The sequence below is a fragment of the Coturnix japonica genome, chromosome 1 (genome assembly GCF_001577835.2).
Source record: "Coturnix japonica isolate 7356 chromosome 1, Coturnix japonica 2.1, whole genome shotgun sequence".
Taxonomy (NCBI): domain Eukaryota; kingdom Metazoa; phylum Chordata; class Aves; order Galliformes; family Phasianidae; genus Coturnix; species Coturnix japonica.
This window is the reverse complement of record NC_029516.1, coordinates 61,208,314-61,223,091: the sequence shown is the minus strand read 5'-3', so window position 1 is coordinate 61,223,091 and position 14,778 is coordinate 61,208,314. Positions and strand designations below refer to the sequence as shown.

General features: G+C 40.0%; 1 protein-coding gene across 1 annotated transcript in view; it reads right to left on the bottom strand.

Moving 5' to 3' along the window:
- Positions 1 to 14,778, bottom strand: part of ST8SIA1 (ST8 alpha-N-acetyl-neuraminide alpha-2,8-sialyltransferase 1) — a 123,935-nt gene that overhangs the window by 94,674 nt on the left and 14,483 nt on the right. The window contains exon 2 of the mRNA XM_015869469.2: positions 1,227 to 1,371. Coding sequence (XP_015724955.1) covers positions 1,227 to 1,371 — 145 coding nt within the window. The remainder of the gene's footprint in view (positions 1 to 1,226; positions 1,372 to 14,778) is intronic.

Here is a 14,778-nt window from a genome sequence, read left to right as displayed (position 1 = left end):
AAATTAATTCAAAGTTATAATTCTTTTGTATGAATGACTCGATATCAACTGCAAGACTTAAAAAATACATATACCTTTAATCTAAGAAATTAGAATAACATGTAAACCAATCAATGTCAAGATGTTTGGCTTTCTTTAAATCTATATCCACAGAAAAAATCTTCTCCCACCTTCCATGTCAATATCATAAACTCATTTATCATTAGCTAACATATACGTAGAAATACAAGCAACTTGCTGAACAACAACAATTTCCAGTATTCAAAGCACAAGAGTCAACCAAGTCACGTCAGCTTCTGTGATTGTGCCTACACTGTTTGCAATCAATAAACTTCATTAATTTGGAGGTGACTCGAACACCTTCACATGAGCTGTCTCCAAATCCTAGCTAGACTGATCTAAAGGGGAGCAAGCCTACATAAGAAACTGAAAGGTAAACAGAGTTACTCCAAATAATCAGCATCATAGCAATCAAGGTAAAAATTTTGGCCTATACATACCTCTGCTTTTACATTTAAGCCAGATAAACTCAACCAGCCTACGTGGCAGCAAATCTACTGACATCAGTGGAACCAACCTAATCTGAACTTGGATCCAAACGCAGGCCAGAAGCTGCCCTTTCAAACAGCTTAAGAAGAAAAACAGAATATGTACACCAATGACACTGACAGATCTCTGTGTGTTACAGAACCAGTTTTTCCTCAGGATTCATCCTGTGAGCCCCACAGCCCTGCCAGCTCACACAGTATCAGCACCAGTTTTGCCAGGTTCATTTTAAATGAAGACATTACCAGTCTTCATTTATAGTGCCAGCTTTTTGGGATACACAGTTATGCAAGACCCTCAGTCCACGATTAACTGAGGGAAGTTTCTGCCTGTCACAGTTTGAAACCCCAGTTCAGGAGTGTGATCACTGCTAGAAACACAGAAATCACACTCTAAAAATAGCCAGAACTTATCACCATTTTCAAAGTCAAGACAGGTGTCCCTATCTCATTACTTGTGTATATTTGCACAATTGGAAAGTGACCAAGGAAACATTAATACACATACTGCTATTCTGTAATTTTCAGAATGCAGAAGTAAAAAAGTTGTTTTGAATTGAGAAATGAAGATAGAGTATTTATTGATTAAATACTTAGCTAATTTATATTCATTTGTACCATAATACCATTTAGTATATGAATATATCAATACTCAAAGAGAGAAGAAAAAATGTTACTAACCTGTGGGAATAGCGAGTAAGTTGTATTGTCAATGGTGAAAGAATACAAAAATTCCCCATCAAACCAGAGGTTCTTTCCCATTGGGGAGTTCTGTTTTGTCATTGCAAAGAGCTGCCCAGGGTCACAGCAGTCTTCCAGCAGCTTCCTAGAAAAGGCAACAAAAAGAAAGAAATGCATGAGTTATAGTCCTGGTAGCCCCCTCTGAAGCCCATCTTTAACTGATGGCCCAAGCACAAGATCCCACAGCTCCTGAGTGCTGGAGAGCAAGCCATTCGTTTTCCCGGCAATATCATGTGCTGCAGGTGACCACACAGCACATCCAATAACAGACACTAACAGAGAACTCAGAAACCAAGCAGACCTAGAAATTAAACTTCTAACTTAGCAACTTCCTAACTATTTTTTAGTTTTTACTTAAAGAAGAACCAGCAATCCTGGTTTTATTTTTATTTTAAGAAAGTCTTGAAAGTAGATAGTTAAAAATGAAACCCTCCATTCATTTTTGAACAGCAAAGAAATAAAGAAGATTTAGCAGAAGAAAGTCCATTCTTTTCAATGTTCTAATCAATAGAAAAAATAGGCTCTCCGATACACACAGAATTCAGAGAAGCACCTTTGAACATTAAATCTCAGAACCCAAACTTATCTGTGAACAGTGGGCCTTATATAAAACCCCGTGGTTACACAACTTGAGCATGGAAAAATTTACCATCTCTTTTCAGTCATTAAGTGTCCTTGTGCTACTTTCAGAGCAGTGTTACAGCTTGCCTGGAGTGCCCGCCTCAAGTCCAACTTGAGTCATCTCAGTTTGCTATATATATGTATATGTACATATATATACAGTGAATATTACACTTCTCCTTTCCTCATCCAAACCGTATATCCTCTCACACTTCCAGTTCCCTAAAATAGCTATTACAGAGCTTGAGCAGCAATCTGAGAGATGGTGAGATGGCTAAAGGTTGTACTGAGCAAAAATTCTGTATTGCTGCAAGCTCAGCAATTAATATCTGAAAATGCAGATCGGTGAAAAGCTCGTGCAGATTGGAGAAAAGCAGAGCAGGAATATACTAAAGCCAGTATGGGAGAAGCTCTCTAAATGAAAGGCGATGCCCGTATTAGCTTGCATTGGCAGTAGACAAGATGCGAAAATTCACACTGTGCAATTAAACCATTACAGTATATTAATATAATAATGAACATCAATATAATTTATAATAATTTATAGTTTATTTTAAAGAGGGTCTAAGGAGACTGAAGTCATTCCCAAGGGCTGCATAAAAACTGCAGGTGACAAGCAGAAAAATATCACTTATCAGTGCCTATCTAAATGTTTGGCATTTCCACTGTGAAATTCTCATTCTCCACTGTGAAAGAGATTTTATTCCAAAACAGAAGTCATTCACATAAATGTCTTTGCACATTTCCAAATGTTTCACAGCTTTTTTTCTTCTCTAGAAAATGATAAGTAAAAATAGGTATTTTCTCCTAAAATGGATATATGTTGTACGTTAATTCTTTCTCGCAACTGTGCAGATATTATTTTACATACATATTCCAGCTGAAAATCTGGTGAAAAATGTAGATTTGTTTTGATCTTTGCAGAGCAGGAAACAGTTTGAAAAGGCTGTGTGCTTAGCAGCAGTCTATGGAAACTGCTACTACTCATCAACTTCCTCCTCTTGGGAAGCTCAGTGATTTGCTTTTGTGGTTTCCCATCGCAGCTCTATCCCCAGCAAAGGGCCATCTTTTGCTAGAAATTAGCAGCCAGTTTCTACAGCAAGCCCTGAGGAAGCTCTTACACTTAAAAAGCTGATCAGCCCACACTCCACATCCAGCCAAAGAATCTAACGCTATTTACAAAGACTCAATCAGAAGCTTATGTCAGGTTGTTTTGTGGCTCAAAATGCTACTGTTTTTCCCTCTGAGCACAAGGCACCACCACATGCCCAGACCTTACCTAGCAAAGGTATAATGCTCATGACTCCAGAGCAACCTACTGCTCCCAGTGCCATGACCACGTCAATGTGTTTTCCCCATATGCACCCAAATTCCTTTCTGCATTGACCAGTAATGGATCAGCCAACCTTAAATTAGCAATGACCTTCAGTTAACAATGGACAAAACTGTTTCTGGAGTTTAGACCACCTACTGCAGAACTGTCTTGTCCTCTGCCGAGCACAGCGTCAGCCAGAGTGGCAATCGCCATTCCCAGAAACACCATCATGACGACCTACGCCCAGAGAAGCTTCCCATCATCCTGCTCCACCATGGAAATGGAAATCGAGCTGAAGGCAATGTGAAATTGCTCATCAAACAACCTTTGCAGAGCAGCTTAAGGCAGGCGTAATGGAGTACTGTTCCAAATAAATTTGAGCATGAAGGTTTTATTTGGCTTTCCACAAGCTTCAGTTTGCAGCCTTTGGAAATTCTTTTCCTCTCCAGGTCTCTCTGCAGCTTTTCGAGAAAGCTGAGAGTAACCCAAGATCAGCTGGAGCCTCTAACTACAACTGAATTGTTTCCAATCAAAACCTGCAAATCTCTTCACTGAAAATCTTTTTTGAGCAAGAAATGCAAAAATAATAGACAACCCAATTGAAAAGTATCAAGAGAATGTTTCAGATTAATGAATCTTTCCTTAGCTGGGATAAAGAGATGAGCCAAGGAACAGCTTTTCATACAATTCCCCCTTTCACAATCTAACTAGATATAGAAACCTACTCTTCCTTCTCCCCAGAACTCCATTCTCTCTGTTGCCGGCAAGTCCCTAGTTAATAAATCTATTATGAAAATCAGTAGGTGTCTCCTGGAAGGCTGGAGATAGGCAGGCCACTAGCTCAAGTATTATCCACTCAGCACAAAAAATCCTGTGCACATGTACATGCTTTCTGTCACAAAAGAATAATTGTAATGGTCTTACATTATTCAGTTTCTCTTTCTGATTCAAATCCAAAAATTATAAAGTGAAGAGAGGCTCCACAAAAAATATGCATTAAAAAGGAAAACGGTATTCAAAGGGGAACTAAAGCAGGGCACTTAGCAGGACTATGGAGTCGGAAATGATTTGCCAAACTTGATTAAAACATACAGCTAAAATGTTACATAGATTTTGCAAAACTGAAACAGCTTTTAACCAAGGTTTTCAATTCACCACAAGCATCAGTTTGCTTGCAGGACATAAATTATGTACCTTTGACTCAAAGTTATCTCCAATTTAGAAGAGGAATTAAACGACCTGAATATTGCTATTTAAAAGGCACTCAGGCACTCAGATCTGAGAGCACTCAAGGGATAAATCCCACTTGTGAGAAAAGCAGGATAAAAGTTAATTCACATCTCTCACTGCAGACATCCAACACTTGGTCCTGGTCAGCACCAACAAGGCCATTAGCCCAGAGCAAGCGCTGGAATGGCCCTGCAGATCAACTCAAGAAGCAGCTGCCGCTCCAGGAAAGAGCCCAACAGTGATCAAAAAATCACAGAACCATAGGGGTTGGGAGGGACCTCCAGAGATCATCGAGTCCAACCCCCCTGCCAAAGCAGGCTCCCTACACCACGTTGCACAGGTAGGTGTCCAGGTGGGTCTTGAATATCTCCAGAGAAGTAGACTCCACCACCTCCCTGGGCAGCCTGTTCCAGTGCTCCGTCACCCTCACTGTGAAGAAGTTCTTCCACACATTCATGCAGAACTTCCTATGCTCCAGATTGTGATTTTAAGATGTTAGTCACATCCTCACATCGCACTTTGTTGAGGTAAGATCAGCAGACACTGCATGCTGAAAGAAGAGGAGCAAAATCCCAGTACCAAGAATTCTGCACCCAGATTACACCATCTTCATGGAATTTACAGCACACCAACTCTTGTCCGATCCTACAAAGAACCTGTAGCACACAGAGAGCATTACCAACATGTGGTAACTGGAAACAATCAGGAGATCTGCTTCAACAGCCTGCTTCTCACCAAAGGGCTAGTATACACACACACACTTCTCCACCTAGAAGGTAAAGGAAGCCAGACCTCTTTGATAGGTCTAAACCAAAACTCACACGCATAGCCAGTGAAAAGGCTTACATTAAAAAAATAAATAAATAAACCATCAGCTCTGGACTGATTTACTTTTCAGTTTGGCTTCAACTTGCAGCCAGTTAATGCTAAACCCTGTTTGATATCAGTCCCAGCCAAAAATGACTCAGCAGCTATATTAAGCAAACTGGCAAAGACAATATCTAAAAGCAGAAATGTGCAATTCCACAGCACAGGTTGCCAGCCAGGAGATTACAGCCCTTTTGCTTTTACTTCTCCATAGCACAGAATAACACTGCTTCTCCTGCTCCTTTGGCAGGGCTAAAGTTAAAGGCATAAGCCTCATCTGTGATGGAGCAGTGGGCAAAGGTGGCACAACATGGCATACAGGGGAGAGTAGAAGGGTCAAAGGGTTTAGTAAGACCCACTGGTACCCTGACAGATGACATTATCAACACCGCTTTTTCTGCCCCAAGGAGACAGCACTTTTATAGCAAACCTTCCCACACACCTCCCTGCTGTCACCCACTCTTCCTGCAGCCAAAACCAAAGCATATTTACCTGATTAACTCTTTAGCACTCTTTTCCACTGCCAATGCAGCCTACAGTGGGAATATCCACCTGTAAGTGCATCCTGCGCTCTGCTTTGCTAAATATAAGATCTCACATTAGGATCTATATCAAAAGTTCTGGCCTGGTTTGGTCTGGTTCCATGATTGATGGGGTGAGGGAACCAAGTATCCATGCTCCAGGAAAGCGGAAAGGAGGTAGGGAAAATGTAGGCGACATGGCTAGAGTACACAATGCAAAGACCAGCAGAAAAAAAAGTCTCATGACTCCCAGTCAGTTTTATCTTTCCCTCTGAACAGAAAATGGAAATGGAATAATGAAGTCTTCTGGGAGCTGCAGTTCATTCTTCCCTTCTGAGAAAAGTATACACAAAGCTATCGACAATCCACAGAACTGCAGCATTAACTTTCTAACTCCCAGTGCACTGCATGATGTTATAATGTAGAATACCAATAGTAGGAACCATAAAGCCATGACAATCTATTGAAAAATTAGGAAGGTTAGCAGGTAACTGAGGCTGCTCTATCTCATGGAACTACTCTCTGGATCAGTTACTGCCCTGATCTTTTTCTCATCTCTCATCTGCCAACTACATCTTAATGCTCTCCCGCAGATCATTTAAGAAAAGATATGTAGAAGGTCAAGAATTAATCTCTGCAAGTTCACACCTGGACACATTCTGAATTCATCCATTCAATTATCATCCAAGATCATAAAAACTCTCACAGCATGAAACTGTGTGGTCTTTCTCCTGCACAACAGAAACAAAACTGGCTCAAACCTTGTCAAATATTTTGGCAAAACTTCTCCCTACAGCGGAGTCCGTCTCACCTGAGATTAAATTTAAAACTAATCTCTGGCCAGATATCAGACAATATGATCTTCAAGTTGCCTTTCAAAGAACACCATGGATTAAGTGTCCAAAAACTGAAAGAACAGCCAAAGCAAATGTTCTTTATATTCATTAAAACATACCAAAATGTGGTGGGCCTTTTTTTGGGGGGGGGAAGCAACAGTAGTTTAAGCTTTAACTAAAATCAAGACATTTGCCAAAAATAACGTTTGGAGAACAGGACATCGAAATCAAGAAATACATCACTTTGCACAGGTACAGCTGAAAAATCCAGTTACTTCAGCTCAGAGAATACATCTAAATGCAGTGAAAAAGACTATGAGAAAGAGCGACCAACACAGAGCAGAATAGGGAGAGAATCTGATCTACTTCCCGACCAAACTTTCTCCAACACGATAAGTTTTTACACAGACTAGAAGTCACAGCAGTTTTCCTCCTCATATTTATTGTTATATTTTTCTTATTATAAAAATATCAGCCTATTTCGATGCTCCCTGAAGCAACTCCTGGCATCTGGTTTTTACAAGGGTCGTTTCCCCTATACTCCCCAAGAGAGGAAAGGTGCCAGGAAAATATGAAGGTCACAGGCAGAAGCAAACCAGGTACTGAGCTGCCTGGGGCTGCAACCTGCACAAAAGGAAAGAGGTTGCAGAGACCACAGATGCTTCTCCGAATAAGGACAGTTTGTGAAAACCATCTCCATTAGCTAAGGAGCAGATCTGTGGCTTTTTAAAGTAATACATTTAATAAGAAAACATTTGGATAATTTACAACAAATTGCCAAGTTGAAGGAGGGGGGGCAATTATGAAATTAAGTCTTTCCATCTTTTCTGCATTATCAATATATTTTCCTTTAGAACTTTCATCCAGGTCCTCTTGAGGTGCCCAAAATGAAAACAAAGAACTTTATATAGCCTGAGAATACTGTATCTTTGAGTTTTCACTATTTTAAAATCACTGAACAAAGCATTTGGTGCCACCTGCGCTGTATATTTAGCAGTTTTGCTTTCCAGATTGAAAAAGAAATGCAAAACACTTTTTTTTTGCTGTGAATTGGTCCCCTATCCCTTTTAACTTGGCCCAGCACAAACCCTACTGCCTTGCACTTGGCAAAATCTGAGCTGTCATCCATTGCATCATATCACCTTAATCTGCTGCTCATTTTGACCAACTTCTTTTTTGTTTTAATGTAACGTACCACAGGATAAATGATGTATTTTTTCCAGAACTGTTCAGAGTAGCAAGGAAAATATTTTTCATCTACTTTCTTTCCAAACAAAGCAAAGAAAGATTGATTCGGTGTTTAAAACTTCAAGGATCTGCAGTCTTTTCAGAAGGCTTTTTCAGAAGACAGTAGCAACATTATTACAGTATTCTGTGACCAAAATTGTAATTCCCCAAACTTGCCTACATTCTGCTCTCACCAAACTGAAGTATGGCTTAGATCTGAATCTCTAAATCCTCACTTGATTTTTGATTATCTAGTCTGTGCCACTTTCAGTTTTCCTTTTGAATTATACTCAGATTTCAGGTGCTAAGATAAAGATATGCAGCTGCTTTAGTTGATGAAACATTCTTTATTTGATCAAAACCCTGTATTTTAAGAAGAGTAATTGAAGGGATATATTTTCCTGCTACTGTAAACAGACACAATTCTTTTAATAGCATGACATTAATTTATTCCATACCTTCATTAATATTGCAAATGAAGAGGAGGGCTGAACAACGTAACACTTTGACTGTAGAAGTACAGGTGAGGACAAAGTTTGCCAGGGAGTATCTTCATTACTGAACAACGTTCGCAAACCAGAAGAAGCTGGGATATTTTGCAGTGAATAGAAGTCTACCTAAACATCTGACAGGCTTTAAGTTTACCTTTCCCGCTGCCAATTCTGGGAAGATTCGGCCTGGAAATATGTTGAAACGCTGAATTTTTAGTTTATTCGGAGTGGAATATTAAACAGAAAATCATTTTGACTCATGCAAAATGGCTTTAAACTGCTGTACACAAAGCCTACCTATAAGCTTCAAAACAGTGTATGAATCATAATGAAGGAATTCTAGTATTTGGTAAGATGGATGGTCTAGGATTCTTATAGCAGTTATACGTAAGGAAACGTCACAAAATCACAAGCTGTGACTCGTCATTTGTCATAACAGTAGTGTAACACAGCTTTATTACTTATGCAGTTAAGTTTACTGGAATGCAGAATTCCTCCAAGTTGTACATGTTCTTCCCAGTGAAACCTCTACCCCACACAGCAGATACAGCAGCAGTGACTTGTCTCCTTGTCTCAGAGCTGCAACTAACAGACACATTCCCCAGAGAAGCAATGAATTCGATCACACATTGCTTGTTTCTAGCCAGCAGTATGGGTGGCTCAAGAGAAATGACTTCAAGTGATGCTGGAATTCATTTGCCCTGCACCAGACCACTCCTTTGTTCTGCTAACGCTATCACCAGCAGCCCTTAAACATGGCAGCTACATTTGAGAGCAGTGTTTACCTTGCTTCTTTTACAGCATTTGAGAAGTAAAAACCTCACTCATATTCAGCAGAGAGCTCTTCTTTCTGGATGCAGTTCACCTCAAGCTAAACAGATGTATATTTTCTCTCCAGTGACCATTAGAATAGTGACTACTCTAGATGGTGACATCTACATTTGGTAGATGAATTTGAGCTAAAAAGCCAGAACTGCTGCTGCAGGTCCTACAAAGCCTATAAGGACTTATGCAGTCTGCTATGGGGGGGACTGCAGGCCTTTCTTCTGTCTGTAGCACCTCACACAGGAATGCCATCTGCCAGAAGCCTCATCTGATGGTCTTCCAACTCTGTTCATACAGTGGGCTGCCGGAAGAATAGCGCTACCCCGTGAAGTGGCATTTTTGTCTTTTCAAAATAAAAAAAAAAAGAAACTGGGGAAAGGAAAACAGATTAACTAGTTCATATGCCTTTTATTTATTTATTTATTTATTAATCTTATAAATCTGTGACAAGAAGAGCTGCTGTCAGAGAGAGGAGGTGAAGTTAATGAATTATTGTCTTGCAAAACAGCAGAATCGGCAGTTGAATCGGCAAGATAAATTACATGAGTGTGATACCATAGAGGTAAAAATGCATTGCTCTTATCATCTGGTTCCCTTCAGCAAAACTGCTGCTTGCTCTGCCCAGCTACAAGCAAAAGAGATATTCAGCTTCAGCAAAGATGTGGGATGGCTGTATTCTTCCAGAAGATGATTCACTAAAAATAAATTGAGCAGCAGTAACCTAACATTTGGGCTTACAATACCTAGAGCAATGATACATATGACCTAGATCAATTTTCACACTACAGTGACTTCTCCACCTGCTTTTGCAAACTAGATAAAAGCCCTGCAAGTATTATATAACGCTGCTCACAAAAGCATTCCTATGCTTTAATCCAAGAAAATCCAAATGAGGAATTCCACTCATCTGAGCAGTTTAAGTTACACCCCTCCAAAGGGGGCAGATTGGCCAGAGAAACCTATTTAAATTCCATCTTGAATGGTTCAAAAACTGAGACCACATGTACGAAGGGGAAATATAAATAATTCTCTGCTGGTTTGATGCAAAACCTGTAAGTAACTAGACAGTCATTGCCTACACATGTGATAGAGACAAGAAACCGTAAAAGCATCACATGGACAGACATGAAAGAGAGATATACTTTCAAAGGCATACAAAGTTTTGTGCTTGGGGTTTGGCTTTAACTGATCAGAGACATAGGAATAGACAACTCAAGGAAGTCCTGTTTTGAAGAGAAACTTGCTCCTCTCACTTTTCATAAACTTCTTCCCACAGCTCATAACTATCAAGTTGTTCAAGAGACAGAGTAAGATTCACCTGGTTGGAAAGCACATGTGATGCCCTGCCAGCTAGAAGCACAAGATGATCAGCTATACAAAATAGGAAACTTTGATTTCGATCTCTCTGTTCAACAAAGCTTCTGGTTTTCATGAAAATTTTCAGGACTAACTAGCTACTTTTTGTCTTACTTTGGGTAAAATTGGCCAATGAGATATATTTCAGAAAGGAAGTGGAATATGGCTGAGATTTCAATCATGTAAATCACATTTCCTACTGGATAAGGAAAAGAATCCAATAAACTCCAAATAAACTTCAGAACAACACTTACAAAATTCTGCTTCTTGTTGCCCCTGTATACCTAGAATTATTTTCTAATTAAGTGGTAATTGTCCAATTTTGGATCAAAGCCAACATTTAATACATTGTGAAGAACTGACAGTCGGCTTCACTTCACATCACAGCCTGAGTTGCTGCAACCAACAGCAGCATTTCTGAAAATAGTTTGGCCAAGTAGACACAGATATTTCTGATCTAAATTCAGTGATCCTTCTTTGTGTTGAAAGATGGCTTCTAATGGGGAGGACAAAAAAGGCAAAATTACCACAGAATGAAACATTTACTTGAAATACATTTGAACTATATCTTGAATTAGTGTTCCTGCCATTTGCCATTACAGACTTTCTGAAACAGTTTTGCCAATGTGTTTCAAATCTCGCCTGAGTTTCACTGATGTAAATGCTATGTTAAATGTAGTAAGTCAATTCAAATAAAAGAAAGGCACATTCAATTTGGGATTACTGTATTAGCTCCAATTCTACTTCTTTATAACTGATTCAGAATGAGATGCTCAGAGTATATTCTTAAGGGAAAGGTCAGCTGAGATGCTTTCAATAGACACCACCAAGTATCTGTCCCAAGAACAAATGGGACAGGTACTCTCTCCATCTTCACAGCTTTCTCTCCTGTAGAGAATCCAGCAAAAATCAAGTTTCCTGATGCTTAGTGTATGCTGCAGAACATGGATTCTGTTGCAGTAAAACAAAAGCAGAAACAAATGCCAAGCCTGTCACTGAACCATAGCATTTCTTTTTACCACTCTCCTTCTGTTCCAGTGACAGTGACAGTACTATGCTGTATTAATTAATTTACACTGAACTAACTCAGCAGCTGAAGCCCCTTTTTGCACAGATATAGTGAACTACTAATGTACTTCAAGTCTCAGAGGTCTTCATAAGAAAGTAATATCATCTAAACTCGACCACTGCACTATTAGTCATCAAGACTTTCCATAGTCAACAGAAGATACCTACCCTACCCTAAAGCAGGTACTTAAGGCACAAGAGAGCTGCCAGTATTTGCAAGTACCTCTGTCTTTTCATTACTTATAGCAGGAGGTAACTATAGTAAGAAAGTATTAATAAAGAAATTCAACTTTTAGACAGTTAAATTAAATGCAATGAATCTGTCATACTAATAAGTGACTACATATTTCTAAAATTTATTGTTTGTCACCTGGGCTGGAAAAAAGGAACACAAGATAACATGGACTGTAAAAGCAGAGATGGAAGAATCGAGTAGTTGTTTTCCCAGTTCCCATCCACATCATCTCATTTCTGAGTCATGCCACTCCTACACTAGCAACCCAACTTAAATCAGTTCCCTTTGGCTAGAGTCACTGCTCCAATCCTTTGTATACCACCATATCAATATGCTCTGATTCCACATAGTATAAAATGTCAGAAATTTCCTGGATCACACTTGATAGCTGGGACCTAAGCACTCTGTATTTCCTCTAAGTCCGTATTCTGCACTTGTACTAATGAAGTGGTGCTTCCAAATGGCAAATACAGGCTTATCGTTTGAGGAGTTCCAGACCTCACAAGGAGCTGGCAGGACTCCCCTGCACACTTCCCCAAACCAGCTAAAAAGAATTTGCCCATGTAATTAGAGAACAAAGACTGGTCTTTCAGCAAAAAATTAAAGGGCACTGAAAACACGGTTTCCAAAACTCCCATTTCCAAAGCAGACAGATTTTCACAGCCAGATCCCTACATCTAGTCAGTGCTTCCAAACAGTCCCAAGCGAAATCCAAATACCTTCAGCCATCAAGGTCATCTCAAACATATTTATATATCAAACACATATATATATATATTTATATATCAAACATATTTACAACTTCTGCTTCCAAGTCATTGTGTGCTATTTTGCCATTACAATTAAACAACTTGTATTTGGCAGAGTTGACTGTAAATACAATTTCACAACACACTACACCACTTAGTGGTTTGGGGTGTGTGACTGGCTAAGGATGCACAGAAGAAACAGTAGAAGCCACAACCAAGCAGTTGTTAGTTGTAGTGGAAAAGCTGATGAAGAAAGGACAAGAAGTATGTTTGTGTGTAATCTAACCTATATAGTTTGCTATACCAAACTCCTTGCTTCTGGGAATAAGGAATCCATGAACTCCATTACCCAAAGCAGCCAAACAGCTCCCCAGCGGGTAAGCATGATTTATGTATTAAGCTCTTTAAGACCTGAAGTCACAGCGAAAAATAATAAAAAAAATAATGTATCCAACTTTACTCCTTTAATCTGAGGGCCTAACTTCTTACGAGGAATTCCTACAAGCTTATCAAACACAAAATTGCAGAAAGATTACTACATGGCATCACTCCTTCCTAACATTGCCAAAATGTTTGTTTTCTATCTCCTGCCTCTGCCATCTGCTGGCCCTGCCCCCAGCCATGTAATCACACCTCCTCTGCACAAACACACAGGGAACAGATCTGAAACACCTCAGCATTCCAGGGCTGCAAAACAGCCTCCCTAGAGCTACTGGAATTTTTTCTGTCACAGAATCCCAGTTTGGGGTTTTCCTTTGCCTTCTCTTTCTGCTCTATCTTTCCATCTTAGACTTGGTCACTCCCAAACACCTTGTAATGGGATTCATAGGAGTTCAGGTAGTAAACAGGCAAACTGTTGTGGTTTAAATAACTGCCTGGCATAATACAGTGATGCAGAACATGCTACCTTGTGATGACTACAATCATCGTATACACTGCAACAGCATGAAATTCTAAATAAAAAGCAAAACCTGAAGAGAGGTTTGTGAACCTTCTCTTGCGAGGTAATCACCATGGGGAACAGCAATGGCCTCCTTTAACCACTGTCTCCTTTTCTGCCCAAGGAAGGAATCTCCTCCTCATTTCCCATTCACTTTCTGTTTCTCATATTCCATTGCTTCACTTCCAGCTACAGGTGGTCAGTAGAATGCATCTAGATCATTACACTGCTTTAGAGCTCCCAGTATAAGAAGTATGTTGATAAACTGACACACAATTTCAGCAGAGGGCTATTATGATAGGTGGGCCCTGGAGCACTGTCCCTCTGAAGAGAGGCTAGGGGAGCTCAGCTGTTTCCACCTGGGGAAGGGATGGCTCTGAAGTCTTTCAATATTAAATTGAAACATGAGAGGTTCTTCCTACCAAGAACAGCCAGGCAAAGGGTTCAGCCAGGTTCAAGAGGTTGTATGGCTGCCATCCCTGGGTGGAGGTTGACACCCAGCTGGATTATGTCCTGAGAAGCCTGGTCTCATCTCACAGCTGACCAGGAAGGGACCTTAGAGATCACTGAGTCCAATCCCTGGGATTCAAGCCCCTGTGTAGCAGAGCGGCACTTCTACCACTTGCACCACTCAGGATGCTTCCTCTTTCTGTGACCCATCCTTTCCAGCTTGTAGGGGCAGCTTCTAATCGATTTCATGAGCAACCAACAATAAACTCCTATACAGTTGCTGGCTTTGTGTTTTTTCTTCCTGCCACCGAGTGACCATGAGAAATCTGTCCTGTCACACAGACAAATGGTAGTCTCCATGACCGGTGTAAGAAAACAATCACGCCCACAGGATGTGCACTGCACAAAAGCTGAAGCGACATTTTCTTTCTGGGTACACGTTTGACTGAAGTTGTCATTACATTCAGAGCTCAAAGCCTGAAGCTAGATGGTGAAAATTTACATTGAGAGCATTCAGCAGTGGGGCAGTGCAATTCCCAGCTTTTTAAGTCTCCAAAACTAGCCCTGAAGATTATTATTGCATCTTGAGAGTGCGTGTCTAGAAAATAGGATACAGAGCAATATTTAACCACGGGAGTATCTTTTAATTGGCCCATGCTATTCATATCAAGAAATTCAAGTAGTTATTTAGAAAAGAGAATCAGAAATGGTAACTAAACAATTTCAAAGAGCAGTAATTCAGTGAATAAACTGCTTACTGT